General features: G+C 41.5%; 1 protein-coding gene across 2 annotated transcripts; it reads left to right on the forward strand.

Moving 5' to 3' along the window:
* Positions 1-18,709, forward strand: ubn2a (ubinuclein 2a). Of its 2 annotated transcripts, XM_080030000.1 has the most exons (17): positions 1-559; positions 1,436-1,552; positions 2,120-2,218; positions 3,005-3,115; positions 4,241-4,344; positions 5,747-6,308; positions 6,972-7,042; positions 7,454-7,583; positions 8,581-8,687; positions 9,033-9,143; positions 10,461-10,604; positions 10,806-10,856; positions 10,990-11,032; positions 11,353-12,837; positions 13,921-14,125; positions 14,626-14,694; positions 16,450-18,709. In XM_080030000.1, the coding sequence occupies exons 1-17, from the start codon at positions 254-256 to the stop codon at positions 16,494-16,496; spliced, it is 3,762 nt and encodes a 1,253-aa protein (XP_079886126.1). In that variant the 5' UTR covers positions 1-253; the 3' UTR covers positions 16,497-18,709. The 2 variants fall into 2 exon arrangements, with proteins under 2 accessions (XP_079886126.1, XP_079886127.1); XM_080030001.1 differs by lacking the exon at positions 14,626-14,694.
* The last annotated feature ends 5,103 nt before the right edge of the window (positions 18,710-23,812 follow it).

Raw genomic sequence — 23,812 nt, forward strand, 5'->3', positions numbered from 1 at the left:
CTCGGTCCCATAGCAAATTTAGGATGCAAGTAGCTGCCGTAAAAACAACTTTTGCCCGACCGTCGCATCCCTTGGAGTTCATATCGTATGGTGCGGAGGAGGCCCTGACGTCCGTCTAGGCACCGAGCAGCCGTCGGAGCTCCGCGAAACCCTCTTCAATCCTCCAATTTGGGGTAGTTTCGCGAAGTAGCTCTTCTCCTTGCTGTCGCTGTCTGTCCGGAGCGAGGCTCAGACAGGCAGGCAGCTCATCTAAATGGCCGAACCGAGAAAAGTGCAATTTGTCACCCTCTCGGCCTTCGCAGCGGGAGCGGCAACGGAGCCTAGGAAACGCCGGCTGGAGGATGAGGCCGACTTCAACTTTGGTAGAGCTGGGGAGGTTGGAGCAGCGACCGGGGCAGGGGGTGCTGCTGCCAGCGACGAAAACGTCGGCAAAAACGGCGACAAGGACAAGGCTGGAGCCAAGAGGAGGGCGACGGTGCGGCTCAACCTGTCCCTGTCCGAGCCCGACGACCGCTCCTCCGTCGAGTTTAATTACGGAGAACTCGTCCAGAGCCTGCAGGTAAGAGGTCCCAGTTTAACTCACATTACCGGGACGGGGGGACTGTAGCTGGAGTTAATTTTATTGCTTTTGGAAGTGTTATTATGACTTGTCACTGCTCAGTAATGGGGGGGAGTGCACCCTGTCCTCTCGTGGACTAGCGTGGCTGAAACTGACCGTACGTGCGACTCAACACAAAGACAGCAGCAGCCAATCCTCTCCGCGAGCTCCCCAACTTCAGCTGCGCTCTGACATACTGTAGCTTTATCTATTTTTTTTTCATTTTTAACGAGGGACCTCCTCTTTTTGCACATGTGAAGATGAAGCTTATCTCGTGCAGCTACCTGTGTCCTGTTCACTCAGACTTGCCCAGCAACAGCCCAGTCACACAGCCATTACAGCAGTGGGAAATGCCACATGCAGTTTGGCCCTCTGGCTGCTGGTGATAGATAGATGAGAGAGCATTGCTGATGGAAGTACCAGGATGTAGCATTGGGAGCAAAGCAAATATCAGAGCCGACAAATCAAAGACTAGCCTCCCTCCTTTTGTTGCTGGCCACTTTGGGATAATACAGTTTATGCTGTGCAGCTGTTTTACACTTGTGGTGAATTGTAGGTAGTAATAAAAAAAAGTTTGCAAACAGGCCAGTTTAATATTTTCACAAGAATCCAAAAAATGGCCACGCGAGCACAATATTTGCCATTTGTGTGGGTTTAGTAATTACATTTTTTTTATGCAATATTTTCTGGACCATCTTCCACATAATATTGTGGAAGATGGTCAGTGACAAGATGCCACTTTGAAGACGGTCATATTTTAGTGTAAGGGGCACCGACCCTTGCTCTGATCTTCCTTGTTCATGGTCTTTAATATTACATTTACATTTTTTCTTCCAGGCCAAACATAATCCTCCAAGTCTGACTTCAGCACCCAATCCAAATGACCCCTTCAACGATGACGAGAAAGAGCGGCTCCAGGTCGAGGCCCTGGCAAAAAAGTTTGAAAATAAATACGTGAGTTGATTATTTGTTTTATCATTTAAAATTACAGCCTGACCAATACTGCATTTTCGAGGTCGATACCAGTATCAATATTATACATTTGTTTTAGTAACTTGTTCTATGCAAGTATGTTTTATTTATAAAGCCTAAAATTTGGTTTAAAAACATATTATATATCCAATAACAGTATATTAACTGTTTTTCCTTTTTAATAAATTTTTTTTTTTTGTGACCAAGAAATGTTTCTAATATGACTTCAAACTAATCTTTCTGTAGTGAAAATTATTTCTTTTTATAGAACAATTTATTTGCCATTAACAACATATCTGTTAAAATCCAATATCGGCCCATACATTGATACGTTTGATTTATCTTGCTGCCAAATGTGTGTTTGTGCTCTTAAAAGGACCAAAGAACTCTACAACAACAGCCAGAGGGAGAAAGTGAGGACATTTTGTCAATCCTCATTTGTAAAAGGGGTCATTTAATTATTTGAAGTCGGAACAATTAGGAATTATTTTGTGTGTATTAAAAATCAAAACGTCATACTTGGGATTTATTTTAATCTTATTTTTTTAGTCTAACACAGGAAAGAAGAAGAAGGACAGAATGCAGGATTTGATCGATATAGGCTTTGGCTATGACGATACAGACCCCTTTATAGACAACTCAGAAGCTGTGAGTACTCCCCACTTTATTAATAATGAGGTGACTTTATACTTATTGGTTTCCAGGATGTCACTTTAATTTAGTCAGACTTCTCCCTTAAGACTTTGTAAATAACACTAAACATTGTTCCTTCCTATACTGATAAAGTACCATCCTCGTGACATTCCTGAACTGCAGTCCCCTTGTCTTGTTATGTTGATGTAGACCTATTCCTCAGTGGTTAAATATTTATTTCCTGGCTGGACGTTTCAAGACGGTGCATTGAATGGCACATCTAAAGATAGACACTTGTCCCCTCTTACAACCTACCTGACTTTACGGTCTAAAATTCCTCCTCATGACTCATGAATGTGTTCGTCCACGCAGAGATACGCCTTGTTTTTGTTTCACAGTGTTTATTTCTAAGTATTCAGAGGATATCACTCTTTGTCCAACTGTAACAGCCATAATTATGCTCTTGGTATGGCTTCTCTGCCGTTAAATGATAATTGTTCTGTTTTGATAGCTGTCCTCTCTGTACTCACAAATTGGCAGCGTCAGTGTGACCCTTTTTTATGTTTTGATATGCTTCGTGATGGAAACATTCATTTCATCTGTGGCCCTGAGGGATTGTGATACTATATAGTGATTTATTTATTTTGGGACATCACAAGTCATCCATTTTCCCTGGCGGACAAAGGAGCACGGCCACCTTTTTGAAGTTTTACCAACGTCCACTGTGTAGGAAGATATATTGTTTTCCAGATTGCTATGATCTTATGACACTCACTGTCCCTCTATTGTTATTCTTCTCAGTATGATGAGCTCGTGCCTGCGTCCTTGACCACAAAGCTGGGAGGATTTTACATCAACACTGGCACACTCCAGTTCAGAGCGGCCTCGGAATCCGAGGGAGAGGGCGACAAGGTAGGGCTACTACCTCAACACCAACACAACAAAACATAAAGAAATAATTGTTATGCACCTTTTCAAACTCACATTCTCAGTGAAAAAGTTAAATAAAAACCCATTGAGCCCATGAAAATAAATACATACTACTATAAAAGATCCAGAACTTATTTCCATTATGGTTGTTGATGTAAAAGTAGCCAAGATGCAGGACTCCAGTTGAGTAGGCAACTTCATAATACTAACAAGCAAGCAAACATTAAAATCCCTCAAAATATTTTGGAAATATGTAACAAAATATTTTGCCCGGACTGAAATATCTGTACAACTATTGCATTGATTGACAATGATTTTGTACAGACATTTATGTTCTTCTGAGGATAAATCCCAATATCTTTCCCCTGAGTGTCCTAATTAGCAAATGTAAGCAATGCTAAGACCTGTACCTGGTGGTGAACTTGGTAAATATTATATCTTTTTAACATCAGCGTGTTATCATTGTCATTGAGTGCATGTTTGCATTTAATTCCAATTTACAGCCTCACAGAGCTGTTAGCATGGCTGTAGACTTCTAGACTTGTTTTTCTTATTTGCATCATCCCAAATACTGATCTGCCTGCGTCAAGTTTAGTGAGGCAAGGCAACAGCTTGCCTACTTTGGACAAATAATGATCCAGGAAATTGAAATATGGTTTGATTCTAACCTGAAGAAGTGTGAGCTTCAATGCCCATGCTTTATTCAGGAGGAAATAAATCCTGCTTTACTAGAGAAGAGGAGCGTGATATGTATTCATTGGGATAAATATTATGGTTACTCTCCCATGGTTATTGCAACATATGACACAGCAGGATCCCAACAGTCTTGACCAGCAGATGAATGTCCTCCCAACAGGAGCTTGATTTTTATTGGTTTTATTAAGAGTTGATGTGGACGTTATCTTTCAGCACATCAAGATAAATCTCTGAAGGACATTCTGGTGCACGCTCACTCCCTCTGACTCACACACACACAGACAGATACACATACACATACACACACACATAGACACACAGACAAACAGATCACTTTGTGTGTGTTTCTCAGACAGAAGTGATCGTTTGTGCACTGTTATCTCCTCATTTGAGTGTGTGCTCTCTTTTCAGAAGCAGAATAATGACAATGAGCAGGTGATTAAGAAGAGGAAAAAGAAGGAAGTGAACAACCTTGAAGAAAATAACCTGAAGAAGAACCGAGTACCCAAAGAAGGGTGAGAATCATTGCAGTATGATATACCTGTCTGTGTTTTTGTGGTTGTCTTGTGTCATCCGGTGAAGTTACACTTATGTAAATGAAGAAGCTGAATGATTCACCAGTTGCTGAGCAAGCTAAAACTCTTCACATTCCAGGCATTACATTTTTTTTAAAATAATCTGACTTCATAACAGTTGAGCCAAGCTATGGAAATAAAATATCACTTTAAAGGAACTCAAAGACACTGTGATATAAATGGACAAGTGGGGGTTGGAAAGTTGACCTTTTGGACACCCATGGATTTGTGGGCCACTTTGAATATGTGATGACGCATTTGTCTGCTCTTTACCGTGCAAATAATCCACCACCCTGTGTGACATTATGCTCCTGTGCTTTTGTGCAGATCCCCTCATACATGTATCATGAGGCAGGGATGCTGACTGACTTGCTCTTACTTGTTGTGACAGGCAAGCCACCTTCTAGAAAACGCTCTATTATCCACGCTCAGATAGGCTGAATACTCACGCCGTCATTCTGAAAGCAACATCCAAAAATAGCAGCCGATATTACCATTGTGCCCTTATGAAATGGACAATGTTATATGTGGGAATGTGTGTGTGTCAGAGACTGCAGGTTAAACCTCAATAGGTCAACGCTCTTCTTACGTTCCTGAGTTGTTTTTGTCTCTTTAGTCGAATGGGCATTTACGCTTCATCTTGTGCTTTTTACCTTCACCCTCTCACTTCTCTGTCCCTCTTAAATGTGACAGAAGTGGTCTTTGTTGTTGCCTTATTAGGATGTCAATCTCACATTTGGCCAGTCATTGTGGGCCTACTTTTTTGCCAGTTTATGGTCATTTTACAAGTTGGAGAAATTTGTTTAGTCTGCATGATAAAGAAAGGGAATATCATCATTCCTTTACAGCTAGCTAGCTCATAGAAAAATAGCTACAACTTGGATTACATTGACATAGTTGGTACTTAATAACAACTCTCAAAGCAAAATATTTATTGAAAAAATTTAAAAACCTTAATTAGACAAAATAACCCCCCTCCCAAAAATATATCTGCTAACATCAACACAATGAATACTTTCACACTCCTATACAGGCTTTATCTTTACAGGGAGATTAATACGTGTTTTTGAATAAACATTGTATCCTAAATAAGATCACAAAGAGGGAGAGAAAAACGTGGTATTAATAAGCATTTAACTGACTCATTGTCAGGCTGAATTACTTAAAGGTGTAGTCACGAGTCTGGAGAATGTTTTAAGAAAAAATCTTAATCTTTTTGTCAAAATCTGACTGATTTCGAAGACAAGCGTTTTACAGATTTGCTGACCTTCCTTTAAGTGACACAAAATTACAACGTAGCGCTCCTCTAAAAACAAGGCATTGCTGTGTTTTCCTGCAACAGAGTGACGGCCCTCGGCCTCCACCGGCCGGAGAAGAAGAAGAGGAAGAAGCTTATGAAGGACTCTCTGTACCTGGCGGCCATGCTCCGCCGCTTCACCCGCGAGAAGGAGGACATGAGGAAGAGGAACCCGAACATGGCTCACCCCAACCTGGCAGAAGGCGGGGCTAAAAAAAACCATGCCACCAACTCAACCAACCACCTGCTAGTCACCAACTCCACCCACCCGCAGGGCAACGCAGCCAGTGGCGAGCTTTCACTGGCAGACCTCACCTCTGACCCCGCTGTGATGTCACTGCTGGGCTCAGCAAACGAGAAGGAGCTGCAGGATCTCCTGGGCGACCTGGACTTCAGCGTGCTGGAAGGTGACCAGCAGCACGCCATTGTAGCGGCCCGGGAGAATGGCATTCTGGGAGTCGGTGTTCCAGGGCACAAAGCGTCAGGAGGAGGAGGAGGTGGTGGCCAAGGGCGAGGCCTGGGGTCTTCCAGTGGACTGTTCTCTCCTCCCCCGTTGCCCGACGGCCTGCCTGCTCCGCTTATTAAACGCATCGAGGACCTGCGGGCGGTGAGTCAGCTGTAGCCTGTCTGTGGGTGGCTGCAATTACCTGTGAAGCCTCTTCACCGAAGATAAACGCAAATGTCGGTCTGCTCAGGAAGTGTAACAAAATGTTTATATAGTTTACTGACTGTTAACGATTTCTGTAGAAACGTGGCTCTGAGCTAAACACTGTGGGTTTTTATGTAACTGAAACAGCACAGCCTTTGAAGAAGTTCTTGTTTTCTTGTTGGCCTTATATCTCAGAGCCCCAATCTGAATCCATAGCATAGAAATATTACATTTTTTATTTTATTGAAAAGGAAGATTTGAGTAAAGGATACAGAGGTAGTGAAGAGGAGGGAGATGAAGAAAGAAATGCTGGATATTTTGTTGTTGCTCGGGAAAGTTAGAGAGAATTATTATTATTATTATTATTATTATTATTATTATTATTATTGAACTTAGTCACATATCTACTATCACAAAATCCTTTCGGTTTCACACTGCAAACTGCACCAGAGTCAACCCAAATCAGGTAAAGGTCATTGTCAGGCAAGCAGAGGAGAAGTAAGGAAAGATGTTACTGTCTGTACAAAGTTCTGGAAGTCACAGCATCACAGATATATGTATATGTATTTGTACTGATGTGGATCAGTGCTGTGGTGCTGACTCAACTTTTTTCTCCTACAGGCCTCGCGGCAGTTTGATCAAGAGGGCAGGAAGAAATTTTTCACCTTGGACATGAATAACATTCTGCTGGAGTGAGTAGGACAGCTTATAAATCACCGTCAGCCAAATCCCAGCTCACTCTCCTCCTCCCACTCAGTCCTTCCCACTCACTTTTTTCAGCAGATTTCCCTCGCTTCCTCTCCTCTGCTGCCTTCAAGTGTTTTGCTCTCTCTCTGTCTCCCATTGTCAGTGGTGATGCCATGCTACTGATTTCCATTCCTCTCTGTTGTTTCTTAACTTAATGTTGACACTCTTCTCTTTCTTTGGAACTACCCTTTTAATGTTACTAGAATCTCCTATGCTATCTTATTTGGTCTCAGTGTATTCCACCATATTTGTCTTGCTTTCTACTTCCAGCGTCATAACTGTGCCTCCTTTAATTTTCCATTGCTTGCATGTGTCAGAAATATTGACTTTTTCTCCTTCCTTTTTCCTTCTCTCAGCATTGAGCTGCAGGTCCAGGAGCAGCCTCCTGAGGCACGTTTGCACATCTACTCGCACATGGAGGCCTTTGTGCCATGCAACAAAGAAGCCCTGCTCAAACGCATGAAGAAGCTCAGTCTCAACATCCAGGTGAGTGAGGCTTACCATTGGAGAAACATCTTTGCCCACTGCAGACATTTTGATTGCTCTCAGGTCACTGATAGCCATATTGGGGAATATCCGAGGCCTCCGTACATGTGCACTATCACACTGCATTGCTAATTTTCCATCTGAAAAAATTATTTCAAACATCATGGGTTGACCTTGGTTTTACCCATGTAAAGACAGAAATAGTTGTGCGAATATTGGAAAAAGGGAGTGAAGTTCAGTAGAGAAGGCCATTATGTTTTTTTTTACAGCAGCTTATACCTCTTAATAACAAACCAACCTGTTGAAAGTGCAGACTATTACCTTTAAATTAATTAAACTCTGTAAACCATATTAAAGCATTTTATTTTACCATTTTAAGAAAAATCTTGTCAAGCAAAGAAGACTTTTAGAATTTTGAGAATCCTTGAACTACTTCATGTTTGTGCTAATTATTGTTATTACTTTACATCATACCAGGGATTTATATGGTCCCTTGTGGCTTATTTATTACTCACTCATTCTCATCTGTGACCACAAAACATTACCTGTCCGGGGATTTTTGCATGACAAACGAGACAGGGAAGCAACCAAATATAATTCTGACTGCGTCTTTCAAACTCAGTTTTCTGATTTGCGTATGTACTTGCGTGTTTCTGCGCTTTTGAGCTCTTGATTTTCTACATTATTTGTGCCTTTTTTGTAGCTTTTAATCCCCTGCTATCTGCGCTGCTTCAGTTTTTAATGTGTAGGCCGTCTAGTGCACGGGTGGTTGACACGGAAAACAGGCCTCCAAATGTCTTTTGTCATGGACCATTAAAGAAGCATTGTTGACAAAATACATCAACATACTCCTTCACTCTCCCTCCTACAATCCTTTTCTGCCTCCCACTGCTTATTCCCTTTTTCCCTCTGCCCACACCATCTCTTTCTACCTTTTCTTTTTCTATCTTCTCTTCTTCTGTCATTACTGCATTCACCCCTTCTCTCTCTCTCTCAGGACGATCGACTACGGACGCCACTGTTAAAGCTTAAGCTGGCCGTGTGCAGTGTGATGCCAGAACAGATAGCCAGATACAACATGGACTGCATGGCCAAGGTTGCAAAGTAAGTCAATCCCTTTTTTGTTCCAGATTAACACCTGTCTTCTGCCCCTGCCTTTCATCACATGTGACTATTATGACAGTTGGTAAAAATGTTAAATTTCATAAACAACAAAGTTAAACTTAAACCCATCTAAAAAATTAATGGCTTATTTAATTTACTGTTTACGGAATAGCTAGGCATTTGGGAACACCATCACATTTGTTTCTTAATTTCAATTTTAGCTACCATTATTCTTCCTTTTTAAATGGACCACACACAAGAATGTAGTAACCATTTAGGTAATATGATGTTAATTTGTTAATGCATACATGTATGTTTATGTATGACTGCGTGTGTGTTCTGCAGGCAGCAATCAGGGGAAGGTGAAAAGAACGGCTCAGAGGAGGAAGATGAGGAAAAGCCTGGGAAAAGGGTGATGGGCCCACGCAAGAAGTTTGTCTGGGATGACAAGCTCAGGTAAAGAGCCAGGACGAGAGGGTGTGCTGTGTGTTTGTGGTACTGCAGGTGAATCCCGACTAGGGCTGGCCCGAATTATTCGAATATTCGAATACTCGTTCGGAAAATTAGTATTCGGAGCTTTGTTTTTTTTTTGTTTTTTTTTTTTAATTATTTATTTATTTATTTTTCAAAAAAAAAAATTGCAAGAAGCTAGTACTGCAATATAATGTCATCAAATAATTTAATATTTGGATATAAAAGTTAGTAATATTGTAGTAGTAGTAGTAGTAGTAGTAGTAGTAGTATTGCTCATTTAGGAGGATATTACATCACCAAGTGTCATAGCGCATCCATTACTTCACCTCCGAGCGCGTAAATCTTCAACAAAATATGCAGATACTGTCAAAATCGGTTCCAGGGAGTATATAGGGATTATTAACGTTTTTTTAATTTTTTTTTATTACATTTTTTTAATGTTGTTTTTGATGGTGTGTTTTTCTGGAACGAATATTCGCTCGGAAAAACCAACGAATATTCGAAGCCTGAAAAATGGCATTCAGGCCAGCCCTAATCCCGACTCATTTTCTCATACCATGTCTGCAATGGTCTGTATCTACTAATTAGATTTCTTTTGTAAAGTAAAGCCTGAAAAAGTTCTGGGAATGAATGATGGGTGGGAAATGGCAACAATTGTGAATAGTCCTCAGTTTAGATGAGATTAAACCTCTCCATTCTTGGGAATATAAAATTCCCCATCCTTGAAATCAGTCCTATGGATTTCGGCTTAAAAATATGCAATGTTGTCCATGAATTTTGATTAATCAGACCGTTACCCATAATAACATAAAATACCCATATTGTCAGTCATGATAGATGGTTTAAAAAAATCTAAATCGAAGCAACAGAACCAGAGATATAGCTTTATTATTGTCGAAACTCCTACATTAATTTTGGTTAAAGAGATGTAGGTACGCTATGCTACTAGCAGCAGCATCTAGCTGGGGTCTGATGTGCTAACTTCTTTCAAACTCCACACCCACATTTTTTTTTTTTGGATCTTCAGTCCCAATCAGTGCTGACTCAAGCTTTATACATATTTTTGACATATGCAGCAGTGCACAAGTCCAGAAAACAGAATTTGATGAGAAGAATCAGTGAATTTCTTTTTTGAAGTCGCTGTGGAAAGACCTTTTATGCCTGCATGAATGTTGAAAACCCCGTGTAAAGAATAAGTGTCCTAATGTTATGTATCACCTCTGACTCCCTGAAAAAAAAACACTGTCAACACCTGCAGCCTTATTTTAGATATCAATAGAAAGATTTGTGTTTGTGCAGAAACCTGATGTGCAGTTTGGTGCGAGTGAAGCTGAGCTGCTATGAGATGGAGAACCAGTGCTCTCTGTCAGTAGAGGACTACCTCAAGTCCTTCTTGGAGAATGAGGTCAAACCACTGTGGCCAAAGGGCTGGATGCAGGCCAGGTCTGTATATGTGTGTGTCTCTCTCTCTCTCTCTCTCTCTCTCTCTCTCTCTCTCTCTGGGCATGTCCTTATGTAGCCTTATTTCGAAACATAAAATAAAATAGTCCACATGAAACTTAACCCAACATTAATGCAACCACCTTTATCCTCTGGCATGAACATTGTGTGTTTTTCTAAATGCTGTGTGTTTCCTCTGCTCAGGATTTTGTTGAAAGAGAGTCTTTCTGTTCACGGTCACCTCACTGGAAACCTGTAAGTATTTACTTTATCTCACACTGCACATTTCCTTAATAAAACCAACTACAAAGGGATTTCTCTGATACTGGGCCTGAATGTAAAATGTTTATAGAAAAGGCTGAATATGTGCTGGCATTCTTCCATACAGAGTCAAAAGGAGAATGGTGCCTGGGCCCAAGGCCAAGGCCAAGGTGAGTAACGTCTTATAACAATAATAACAATAGTTTTATTTGTATAGCACCTTTTTATTGTATTTGATATGAATGAAATGGATATACAGTAGTTAGTTTTAAGAGTCTAATTTGATTAATTTCATGCTGGAGGCTTGTTTAAGTCTAGAGAGTAACAGATAAGGTTTCTGTTACGCTAAGTAGTTTCTACTTGAGTAACTCTACTCCTGATCAATGTTAATGTACTTTTAACAGAACTCCACACTTAACTGAGTGAGGCCTGGTTCTCTCTGCCTCCAAATAAAAATGTTCGGGTTACTGACCATATATATTGTGCCTAGGAGGGTCTTTGGATGCACAAGCTCCCTCTCACCATGGCCTCCACCCTGTCGCTGCCCACCTCCACATCCTCTCTGATCTCCAACCGCCAGCCCTTCTCCTCCTCTTCTCCCTCGGAGCCCATCTGTCTGTCGGACTCTCTGGATGAGGATCTGACGGCTCCCTCTCTGGACTCCATCTCCCACGCTCTGGCTCTCCTCAGCAATGCCTCCAAGGGCCTGGGCCTCTCAGATAGCCCCTTGTCCCCACCACCTCTGCAAATCCCCACCACCTCTCCTCCCCCAGTCGCCCCTCACTACCCCTCAGCCACTCAGCTCTCTGCCTCGGTCGCACCCACAACGCAGCAACATTCCCTGTGTAAGGTGGAGACTTCTCAGCTGGCAGCATCGTCTGCAACAACAACACTACCTACCTCCTCTTCCTCATCTGTCTCCTCCTTGGCTCGTGTGCAGGCAGCAGGCCTGTCGCTAGCCTCTAGAACTGCAAATGGTCCCTACGGCACCATCAAAGGATCTGTTACTATGGGTCAAACCCAGACTCAGAGACTTGTTACCATGGCATCGCCCAATCACAGGTCAAGCCTGGTAATGGGCACAAGTGGTAAGATGCATCCACACCCCTCCCCGTCGCCTCCGAAGCAGAGGCCTCCTCCCACGGCTTCCCCTCTCCTGCCCCCCCATCAGAGGGGCTTTGTTAGCCCGGTGGGGATGCTGGGTACTATGGGAGCCCCACAAGGACTGGCCAAGAGCAGTGCCAAAGGCAGTGGCATCAGCAGCAACGGCAGCGTTGCGAGCAGCAGCGTCACACCCTCTTCCTCCCCCTCCTCTCTGTCCCGCTCCAACTCTGTCACACACCTGCACTCCTTCTGCCTTCCCTCCTCTGTGGTCTCCTCGACGCCCCACACTTCCCACACCGCACACTCTCAAGGTAAATCCCTCACACACCACCACCACCACCAGTCTAACTTCATCACACCAATGCAGGCCACCCTCACCAAGTCCTCCCACAGCAGCAACTCCTCTCCCATCATCAAGCTCACCCCTCGGCCCCCTGCGCCCACCCCCCCTCCCTCCTCCTCCCCCTCCCCGTCATCCTCACCCTCACACATGCATTCCCATCACATGATCCCCAGCCAACAGCAGCAGCAACCCCAGTACTCTCCCAAAACCCCCAAGGCTTTCCGCCCCGCCTTCAGTGTATCGAGCGGCGGGCAAGTGAAGCAGGCGCAGGGCATGTACAGCTTTGCAGGGGGCCAAAAAGCTCAGCCTACCACAATCAACAGTAGCATCATCAACAACAAGGGAGTGGTATCAGCTGTCTGCAGTCACCCAGAAAAAACTCCCTCGTCTTCTGCCCCTTCAGTCTCAACCAATCACGGGCAGAGGCAGAGAATGGTGGGCGGGGCTAACCAGAGCTCAAAGGCAGGAAATGGTTGGGCGGCTTCAGGAACTTTGGCCCCGTCCTCCACAACGTCACACCTCTCACAGGTTAGTTTCTCGGGAACAAGAATACTGGACAAGAGCATATTTAAGCTTCTTTTCAACTGAACAATACAGTTTGGTTTGGTACAGTATGGTTTGGTACGAAACAGTAAACCTAGATATGGCTTGCGGTTTCCACTGCCGTCAGTACCCTTACTCGGTAGGTGGGGTTTAGTCAGGGCTGCTGCTAAGCTTTCGGAGGCCCTAAGCATAATTTGAGTTTGCTTTTTTACCAATTGATCGATTACTCACGGCCATCCCTACTAGGATACCTAGCCTAGGTTGCTGACATTACCTAGCATATATATATATATATATATATACACACACACACACCATATCACTGAACGTTAGCAACACAATTAAGGTGGGCTGATAGAAGTAATCAGTGGGCAAAACACTAAGATGCTTGCTCGTACGCTAGGTGCACAGAATTGTTTTGCCCTTGCAAGATCTCTGTGACTGCTTTTTGGCACATTTACTGTAATATAAGCTTTTAGACACATCAATGCTGTAGTGAATGAGCTTTTGCAGACAGCATTTACTAACAGAACATCTCTTTTTCCTTTGTAATATTTAAAAAAATATATATATATAATTATTACTTTTTTTGGGGGGGGGGGGGGGGGGTAACTTTCATCATTGCAGCGAGACACAGTGTAGCCGGCCATTAAATAAATGAAGAGGAAGAATGCGACGCAATAACAAAAGAGCTGTCCGCCATAAAATATTCTCTAGACCCAAAATAATTCACTCTTTCTGAGATGACGGACGAGGTTTATCCGTTGCACTGAAATGATGATTTTGTCGACTAATCAAGAGACTAGAGTGTGTAGCTCCACCCTTGTGGTACTGCTTGGTACAGAAATGTAAAGGAGACCAAAATACAGTACGGCATGGTATGCTTATTTTGGTAAACATCCACATTTTTACAGTGGCAAAGCAAATAATTGTTTGCAGTGCCGTGCCATGCCGACGCAAACTATACCGCTCAGTGGAAACGAGGCTTGTGTGTTGAGCATGTACAATGAAGTTACCATTCTGAGTAAGTAGGGAAAAAAATAACTGATGACATTTTGTTTTATGAAGGTATCAACGGCAGGCACATCCCTCCTGGGCAGCTCCTCCGCTCTGCCCCTGGGCTTTGGGATGTTGGGAGGCCTGGTGCCCGTCTCGCTGCCCTTCCAGTTTCCCTCTCTACTCAATTTCAGCCCTGGAGCCTCAGGGGCCGCTGGCATGGGCTCAGCCCCCAGCTCCAACTCAGGATACCCTCTAGCACATAGCGACCTAATGGGTGAGTACTGGTACACGCAGCTTGTTAAAGCCTGATTTGTTGCTTAACATTAAAAAGACAGAGTGGAAAGCCATTTATCCTTTGAAAAATACTTTGAACAACCTTGCTTTGTTGAACATAATGTAGACAGCCTATACAGAGCTGCAGTAGTAGTAAATAAGTAAAAATTGCTATTTAAATCAGATTTGTCAGTGTATGAGCTCACACTGAATTATACCTGCAGCAGCTCCACTGTGCCTGTCGTGCTCCACTTCTCTCGCCGTGACCCTCCATTTATTTTTATAAATTACCTTCTCCTTCGTTTGTTCTCTTCATCTTTTGTGTCCGTCTCTGTCATCTTAACCTTTTGTTCTCGTATGCCTCGCTTCCACTTCACTTTGATCCTCTCCCCTCTTTTGTTGCTGGTCTCCTGTTTTAACATGCACAATCTTCTCCATATTCCTCCTGTTGTTAATATTGTTGTGGTTCTTCCTTTTCATCGTCCCTCCATCTCTCCTCAGATCTGTATAAGAGTCTCCAGTCAGGGTCGCAGGCTGCCCTACCTCCTCACTTGCAGCTTGCTTTCTCAGGTAATCTGCATTCCTCCTCATCCTCCATCTGTCTATGTCAAGTCGACCTGTCGTCCTCTGCTAAGCTGCTCTGTTGTTTGCTCTGTAACTTTCTGCTTGCTTCAGTATATTGGATGAATAATATTATTTGCATGCTTCTTGGTTTGTCCTCTGTAGTTGTATCCCAGTAGACGCATGTTGCGAAGCCACTAAAGTTATTCAGAGATGCATTGTTTTTTCCCTAGCTTGCAGAGTACACACAGTGAGGATTCGGTTGTACAGACGGTTCTTTGATTTGAAAGCAGCTGCCTGATTAGCATGTGACACTGCAGTGTGGTTTTTGGCTCTGCGAATCATGAAAAATGAAAAACCTTTGCTGACCTGGCTGATGTCTCAGGGTAATGTGGCTGATTTCAGTTGTATTTGTAGCTGTAAACAGAGACTCCCAGTTCAGTCTCACCTGGATTATTCATGGTACTGAGGTCAAAGAATCAACTGAACATCAAACCCAAGATACAAACTCAAACACAGCTCCTTGTGTTTGAAGGTGTCGCCAGTAACAGCCTGAAATCCTCTTACATCCTGTCGCACCAGCTCACTGCGAAGGTCAGTCAGGTCTCTAACCATGACCAAAAGTTTGAAAGCAGCGTTGGTAAGGTTGCAACTGGTATAGCCTGACATATGCTGGATTTGGATTAGGGATGGCCATTTAGAATTTTTTCTTTAAACGGTTACCAACAAGAATTAACGGTTATTAACCAGTTAACTGTTAAGATTTAATGTAGCCTATTTCTAGTGAAATACCTGAAGCATTATAGCAGGGCTCCCGACCGTCTTTGTTCTAAGGACCGGCATATTCAATTAAAAACTATTCAGGGACCAGTAGCCTATGTAAATGCATTTTGACACAGTTCACTTTCTTACATCCGGTTTAGCGATATCAAAATAAGAGTCCGGATTTGAGAGAAATTAAGATAATTTTATTTTTTGTTTAACCTTTAGTATTAACCGGTTAAATATCTTAACGGTTAACAGGTTAACCATGGTCATCCCTAATTTGCATTTCTGTGCTGCAGTTCTATTTTAAACTATAGCCGAGCTCACACTGGCTACTTTGTTAATTTATTATCATCCAGTGTGTAGATTTTTATCATTAAACCCACAGACAAGAAACAAACATTCTTTGATTTCGATCAGATAACACTGATGAAATATTGTAGGGCCGAAAGATTATTGGCAACTAATTTGATAATTGATTCATTGTTTAAATAATTTTTAAAGCAGAAAATGGCAAAAACTTGATAGGCTCTGGTTCCCTCTTTTTCGGGAAAAACTAAACAAGCCATCGAATAACGTCCCCCTGTGATGCAGGATATTATGAAGACTGTTTTACAATGTTTTATCTACCAAATAGCATTAGGTAGAAGTGAGACGAATACTTAAAAACTGAATATTCATTTATAGTAAAGAAATAATTGAGATTTAAAAAGCAGCCTTTTATAGGCTTTTCAGTTTTCAGTAAAACACTGGTGTTCAAACCTATGTGTAGTGGATGTGTGTGGAGGTGGATCTGGTTGAGTGTGGGCAATACCGAGGGACTGGAAAAAAGAACACTGGCTATATTCATGTTACATAAAGGAGGCCATCTGTAGTTGGACACTGGAGAAACACATTAATTTCCACACAGTCCAGGCTAAACTGGTGCAGCTGGCTTTTGGATGATTGCCTTACATGTAGACATCAAAGTCATTAAACATGTCCATTATCTCCACTCAGATGTGAACCAAAGCCAGGGCGAAGACATGAAGAGGAAATCCCACTGACCAATAACAGCGCAGGACAGCACGGCCTCACACACACTGATAGGAGTCTAGGCTTTGATTGACTGACACCCTGATGCGGTATGAGGGGGCGGGGCTCCACTGCCTCTTTTAAAATGGACCTTAAGGAGAATCTGTTCATCCTCTCTACAAATGGCAATGATGAATTAACTTAACTGTATTTTCTAATTTACCGGGTATGAGAACAAGACAGAGTGAATGACGAGAGAATTTATTTTTTTGTTCAGCTTATTTTTATTTTTGTCAACATGTTTACATATGACCGAACTTGATCACTGTGGAATGAGTGTGAGCGAGGAGGTGATGGAAATAGTGGTGGTACAGATGAGAGTAGTAGTATGCTACGTAATATAATTTGTATTTAAGATTATGTGGAGTAATAGGACTCTTGTTCTTGCAGTACAAAAAAGAAAATGAGAAAAACAGAGTAATGCATTTTTATTTTACTGTCGTTTGATGTGGGAATCGTCGTGTCCCTAGAAATGTTATTGTTGGTCACCTCTGCTCCCACAAATGACTGTTAAGTTGTAGCTTAAATTAATATTGATAAATTATTTGTTATTTACACGGGGACAAAAACATGTTATAGTGTGTGTTTGAGTGCGAGAGAGAGAGAAAGAGAAAGAGAGGTGAGGTTGATTTGAATGTGTGTATGTACATAGAGAAACACAATATACTGTTATTACTTTCCAGATTATTCTGTACGAATGGGTAAACATGTTTATCCCCCTTTCACAATAATGAGTGAGTGTAAGTTTGATGCCCCTCTCTTGCTCAGTGTGTTTTTGGTGCTGTTTAATCACACTGGACCTTTTCTGGAGAAAAAGACTTGAATTGAAAAAGTTTTGAGGCTTCTCTTCTGGAGAGGTGGAGCCGCCTATGAGAGAGGGGAGAAATGTCAAGATTGTAGCCTACTTGAATTTTGTTTTGTGAGTTAAGATTTTTAATTTACTTTATTTTCTGCTTATTGACTCGAACCAACTTAATATAACACAACGCCTTAGTTTATATTTAAAAAGTATAAAAAGATCTATGCAGGACTGTAAAACGCTCAATGCAAAAGTGCAAGTTATCGCTTGGCTTTCAACCTCTACTCAACTTGTCAGTGCATCTCTGGAGTTGTGAATGTTTGTAGATGTTGTGTGACTTGAGACCCCTTATTTCTTCCCCGGTGGGTATACAGACCGAACGTAAAGTGAATTTTAGGACTTCACATCATAAGAGGGATTTTTAACACTAAAAAAAAATAGGGTTATTTATTGTGAAAAGAATTACTACACAAATGTTCACAAACTGTTGGCAAAATGTCTGCCAATGCACAGCCGCTGGAAGTTTAAGTAAAAAAATATATATAATAAATAATATTAACACTTAGATAATATATTCAACTAATTAAAAAGGAGCTATACACTGTTTGTAGTTTTACTGAAATTAACCTACGAAAACATAACTCCATGAAATATCTTTATTTAGACTGATTTTATCTGCTGGGACTACATGGCCTTATGTTTCTGTTCTCCCCATTCTGCTGAGTGCTGACATTACCTGAATGCATCGCTCGGTTCTTAATGAATAAACGTCATAAATGTTCAGTGACGAGGAGAAATAACAGAAACAATCGGAGTTTGTAGTTTTTAAGCAAAAAAAAACACAACGTTGAAGAATTGGCTGTTTGAGGTGCATAAACATTAAAGGTCAAATTAACGCAAGGAAAGAAAATTCACCTGTCCGTCTGTCTGAACTCACCTGTAGACAAACCCTCCCTCTGCTGAATACCTCCGTTAAAAAACCTGTTCTTCCTGAGTCTCCAGCTATCCTCCCCCCGCTCTCCTCCACGTGTGTCTGGCTGACCGGCTGCACCGAGACTGGCGCCAAAGATTGTTCTGTAGCTCACTTATCCAAGATGGGGTGCAGTTGGTCAGTGAGTGAGTGAGTGAGTGTGTGTGTGCGAGAGATTATTCTGACATTTTCCCCCATATGTAAACCCATGAGTGTCCACGTGTGGTTCTCCAGGATGTCATTGTGAAGTCATGTGACTGGAGCAGTGGGTGACATCTTAAACCTTGTGCTTTCCTTCGGGCCAGGGGGAGAGTCAAAATTACATTTTCGTGGTTAACTGGTTACCTAATTTGGTCTTTTGTAGATTATTTTTGTGTGTCAACTATGAAATTAAACAAAACAGGTGGTTTTCATGATGACTCTTCTGGCCTGTTTCTTTTATTTATTTATTTATAGAACATGCTGAATTGGGTATCACAAAGTACTATAGGATGTTTGAAATTAACCATCACAAAATACTGGCTGTCCGGTAAACTGAACACACCTGTGGATCAGAGGACAGCCTAACTTCCTTGAACACTAAGAAGATGCAGATAATCTTTATTTTAATTTATTGCTGTAAATTGTTCCAGGAGTCAGGGCCACTGAAGCTAAAAGCTGTCTTTACAAGCCCAGACTGGATTTATGGAAGATATAACATGAGCATGTCAGTGGAGCGAGTCTGATAAAAGCACATCTGAAATATATCATGCACTTTACTATATTTTGCTATATCTTATATAGCCCCTATCTCACTGGGCTGCGACTGTGTCCGACAAGTTGGAGACACAAAATTGCGAGAAAATACGCGAATTAGCCACGATTTTCACTTGCAGTCTCACTGAGTTGGTACTTACGACTTGTTTGCGAATGTTCAGGCCAAAACTTGCCGGGAGCTCGGATTTATGTCTCACGAACGGAATGTCAGTCTCATTTTTGTCTCAAATCAGTTGCAATTTAGTTTCATATGTCGCCAAACCCTCGCTAAGTTGTCTCACACTTCTCGCACTTTCTGACTCGCGGAAACTAAATTGAGAAGGGTTTGCGACGCGTGCGACACACCTGCGACCACTCTGAGACTATTTTGAGAGAACATTTGTCGCACACATTTTTTGAACATGTTCAAAATTCAAGCGACAGGACTGCGAGGCTCTGCGACTCATGCGAGGAAATTGAGAAAAATTTACAAAACAGCAAAAGATTCAAGAGACGGAAGTAGCCACCAAAAGCAGTAGTGGACAAAGAAGCATCAACAATTTTGCTTGAGATGTTGAGAAGAAATGAGAGCAAGGCCTGCTATGGTGTTGAGTTAACCCCTCCACCAGGTATGATTCACGTGGGTGACCTTGAGGCTCTGCAGCTTCAAGAGACAGACAGAACAAGTTGTCAAATTAAGTTTCAAAAGCACAGAACAGTACCAAGAAACGCCAACCATGGCCTGCAATGGGCAGAAGAATTGTCCCCCAGGAATGATTCCCGTCCCTGAGCTCGACAATCAACAGTTTGTGACTAAGATGATTGAACAAATCATCAAAGCTACGGAGGACAACAAAGCTTCAGCAGCTCTACTGAAGCTAGTAAGAAGAAATGAGAGCAAGGCCTGTGTTGGGGTTGAGGCAAGCCCCCTGCCAGGTATGATTTACATTGGTGACCTTGAGCGTCAGCAGTTTAAGAGTCCAGACACAGAAGAATCCGTCAAGCTCAAGACCAATAAGGACTCTTCAGAAACTGTGCTGGAGCAGCTCAGGAAAGAAAATCAAGAATTGACAGAGAAAACCACAAAAGTCAATGTGGACAATGCAGCTTCAGAAGCTCTACTGGAGCTGGTAAGAAAACAGCCGAACAAGGCCTGTGAAGAGATTGAGGCTAGCCCCTTGCCAGAAATGACTGTGTCTGAGCTCAAGCTTCTTCCAAAATAAAATAATCAAGAATCAGGAAATAGTGATTTTTCACAAAGACATCTTGACCTTGGAACGTGCGCACAAAAAATCAATTGAAGCTGAGCCTCTCCGCAAGTACCAGCAGATAGAGGAAGCACTTCGGAGGCACGATGAAAGAAAGAGAAATGGACATTGAAATGCACTTTGTAGTGTACCACATACTGAAAGGGCTGGAGAGTAGGGCTGTGTAAAAAAAATCTAAATATCGATATATCGCGATACTTAGTTTCGCGATATCAGTATCGATTTTTATAACTAAAAATCGATATTTTTTTAATTAATTTTATGATTTATTTATTTTTTTGCTTTTCAAGGCTTTATTGACAGTGCAGAGACACAGATATGAAATTGGGCAGAGAGGGAAAGAAATGCAGAGAACAACCACGGGTCAGATTCAAACCCATGTCTGCTGTCAGGCCTGAGCCTCTAGGATACTGACTATTGAAGTTAAATATGTTTTTGTTTAGAACACTTAAGATTCATCAAAAAAAAAAATTATGAATAAAAAAACCTTTGAAAGAACACTTAAGATTCACTGTGTCACAAAAGCACACTGATGTGTTTTCATTTGCATTGTGTCCTGTACAGTTAGTACAAGAGTGAATTGCATTTGTTATTTTGATGTTATGGCAGCTGCAGTTTGATCATTTGCCAAAACCAAAAAAAAAGGAAGAAAATAGTAAAGGAAGTTGTGAATGAAATAGTTTTGACTTCATTTGTCTGTGCAATTATCAATATATTGAGCTGTTATGTTTGACAAGGCAACTTGTTTATGGAATATCGCAATATATCGTGATATATCAAGATACGCAATATATCGTGATATATCGTATCGTGACCAGTGTATCGTGATACGTATCGTATCGCGAAGTCCTTGACGATACCCAGCCCTACTGGAGAGTAGACAACAGCAGTTGCAAAAGAAGAGGGTGGACCTCCTCAAGAATTTAAATGAACTCAATCAAACCATGCCAGTGAAGCAGATATCGGAAGGTTTTAAGGACAAGATGGTTAGCGAAGATGAGCAGGCCAAAGACATAGAGAAAGAGCCAAAAAAAAAACTATCCCTGTGGAAAAGATTTTTCTGGTTATTCAAATAAGCTGGCGGCAGGGGAGGATCTAGAAAATGTTACATGGGGTGGCGAAGGGGGGGCAAGAGGTCTTGGCAGGGGGGCATTGGAGGACGGTAGCGGGAATCCCCATATATATTATATTGATCATCATTTCTGATAAAATAAGACATTTGTAGCCTATGTCTTAAGCCTACATAGCTTACCCTATACAACACATTGCTACAACAGAAAACAGGAAATCATTGAAACATGTTATTTTGAGTGACATGACATATCATTCTAGTCTAGTGGAATTTATATGGAAGGAGAATAACAATACAGTAGTTTAGGCTGGGACTGCAGTCAGACCCTCTGCCTACCTTTAATCTTCCTGCTGCTGCCTGCCTCTGTCTACCTGCCTCTGTCCCTCTATCTGAATATAAATCCTCCTCTTCATCCCTCACATTTATTTCTTCTTTTCCTCCACTTATTTATTCATGTCTTTAACATGTGATAGCCTAATGTAACCTGGTTTAATTTGTGCAGCTCGTTTGCTGTGATATGTGAGAGTTTTTAGTAGGCTATGTTTGGCTATTCAAACAAACATGATCGATCTCCTATAGCACTGTCAGTGTCACTGTAGTAACTCAATGCCTCAGAAACGGCAACTCTCTCTCTCTCTCTCTCTCTCGCTCGCTCTCTCTCTCTCTCGAAACGGCGATCCACTGTTAAATTGTATGGATCCGAACATGCAAGTTTTTTTTAAATATTTTTATCAAGCTCTTGCCTGTACTACAATAGGCCTACAAATTAATAAAAGGGCAATATGCTCCTACAAGTCACAAGCGAGTGATTTCCCTTTTGGCCAACGATGAATGGATGTGCTCTTATCGATGAATTAGCTACTTTTACATTGCATTACATTCATTACAAATTTAACTTTAAGTTAAATTGGTGTGTTTAAAATTCACAAGGGTAAACTGACTTCACCTTAAGATGCTCGGAGCAGGTCAGTTACTCTTCGCAGGGCTGCATGGCACAGCAGCGCGATGAGTCGCTGTGTGTGACAAACTGTGTGATCGCTGATATGCGCATATGATGCAGGGCCGTGGCTAAGTATTTGAGGGGCAGGGCATAAGATTAGATTTAAAATAATTTACTTTTGTTCAATGTATTGTTTGTTTCAATTATTTGAGTGGCTTGTTGACATAGTGGCGGTTTGTTCTTACAAGTACATTTTTGAGAATGCAAAAGTTAGGGGGGCAGCTGGGGGGGCAAGGCTCTTCAGTGGGGGGGGCGCTGCCCCCCCTTGCCCCCCTGTAGAACCGCCCCTGGCTGGCGGACAATTTGCTACCTGACCAACAACCATTTCCCTTATCCTAAACATCTATTTACTGTATTTAAAACTTTAAGGGAATATTTAAATATGTTTTATGAGTGAGGCAAAAAGCTAAATGTAAAAATGTTGAACTATTCCTTTTTAAATTAAGAAACAAAATAATACAATTTAAAAAAAAAACTAAACAATATTGATTTATCTGAATCCTAAAGCATTTCCCTTTTAAGTATTTCTAAGTATATCCACCATAAACACTATAACAACATTAAATACAGCAACACAAAGAGTAAAATGTTTAGAATGAGTTTGCAGTTGTTTCTTGGGGCGGTACAGAACGAGTGCCAAGTCCCACTTTAATACTGGAGTAAGGTCACACTTCAAGGGAAGTTATAATATTTTCACATTTTAACTTATCACATTGTGACCTAAATGACTGTTTTTATTTCTGTGGCATGGCATCAATGATCTGCTTTATGAATTAATATTAATCCACATTAACCTTGTCAAGCTTTCATAAAATGGCATCATATTCACCTACTCTGCTTAAATGACTGTGTAGTAACAGTTCAGTAACACTTGGTGGCAACTGTGTTCTTTTCAGTACTCTTAATTCCTTGCTCAGAATTGCCATAAAGTGAATAATTTTCTTATCCTGATGATTTTAGGAATTTATATAATACATCTATGCTATTCCAAATGAAAGCAAAGTCCAAAAAGACATGCCTTAACAGCTTACTCAATATTTCGACAATAAACATTTGCACCAGTAGAATCTGGTTTATTTGACTGTAACATTGAGTGGGGAGTGTCGTCTGTTTGTTTAAATTTTTTCTAGCACTGGTCAATTTTGAGATTTTGGGCTTTCTAGATTTTTAACATGCCTTCTTTCAGTGAGAAAGGTACGAATATTATGAGCACCAATCCGGTAAGGCCACATCCCTCGCTCCTGTTTGGTCCAATCAAACACACCCACACATTAATGCCACCATGTCACCTCTGAAGATGAACACAAAAATACATTCAGCCCTGAACCCAATGGTTCCTACTGAAAAGGGTTAATGTTTTAACTTCAAATCGCTCTAACCAGCACTACACCACAAGCAAGTCTTGAGAACTTATTTTTTTTAGATTGAATCAAAACCATTAAGA

The sequence above is a fragment of the Ammodytes marinus genome, assembly GCF_949987685.1.
Source record: "Ammodytes marinus genome assembly, chromosome: 6".
NCBI classification, from domain to species: domain Eukaryota; kingdom Metazoa; phylum Chordata; class Actinopteri; order Uranoscopiformes; family Ammodytidae; genus Ammodytes; species Ammodytes marinus.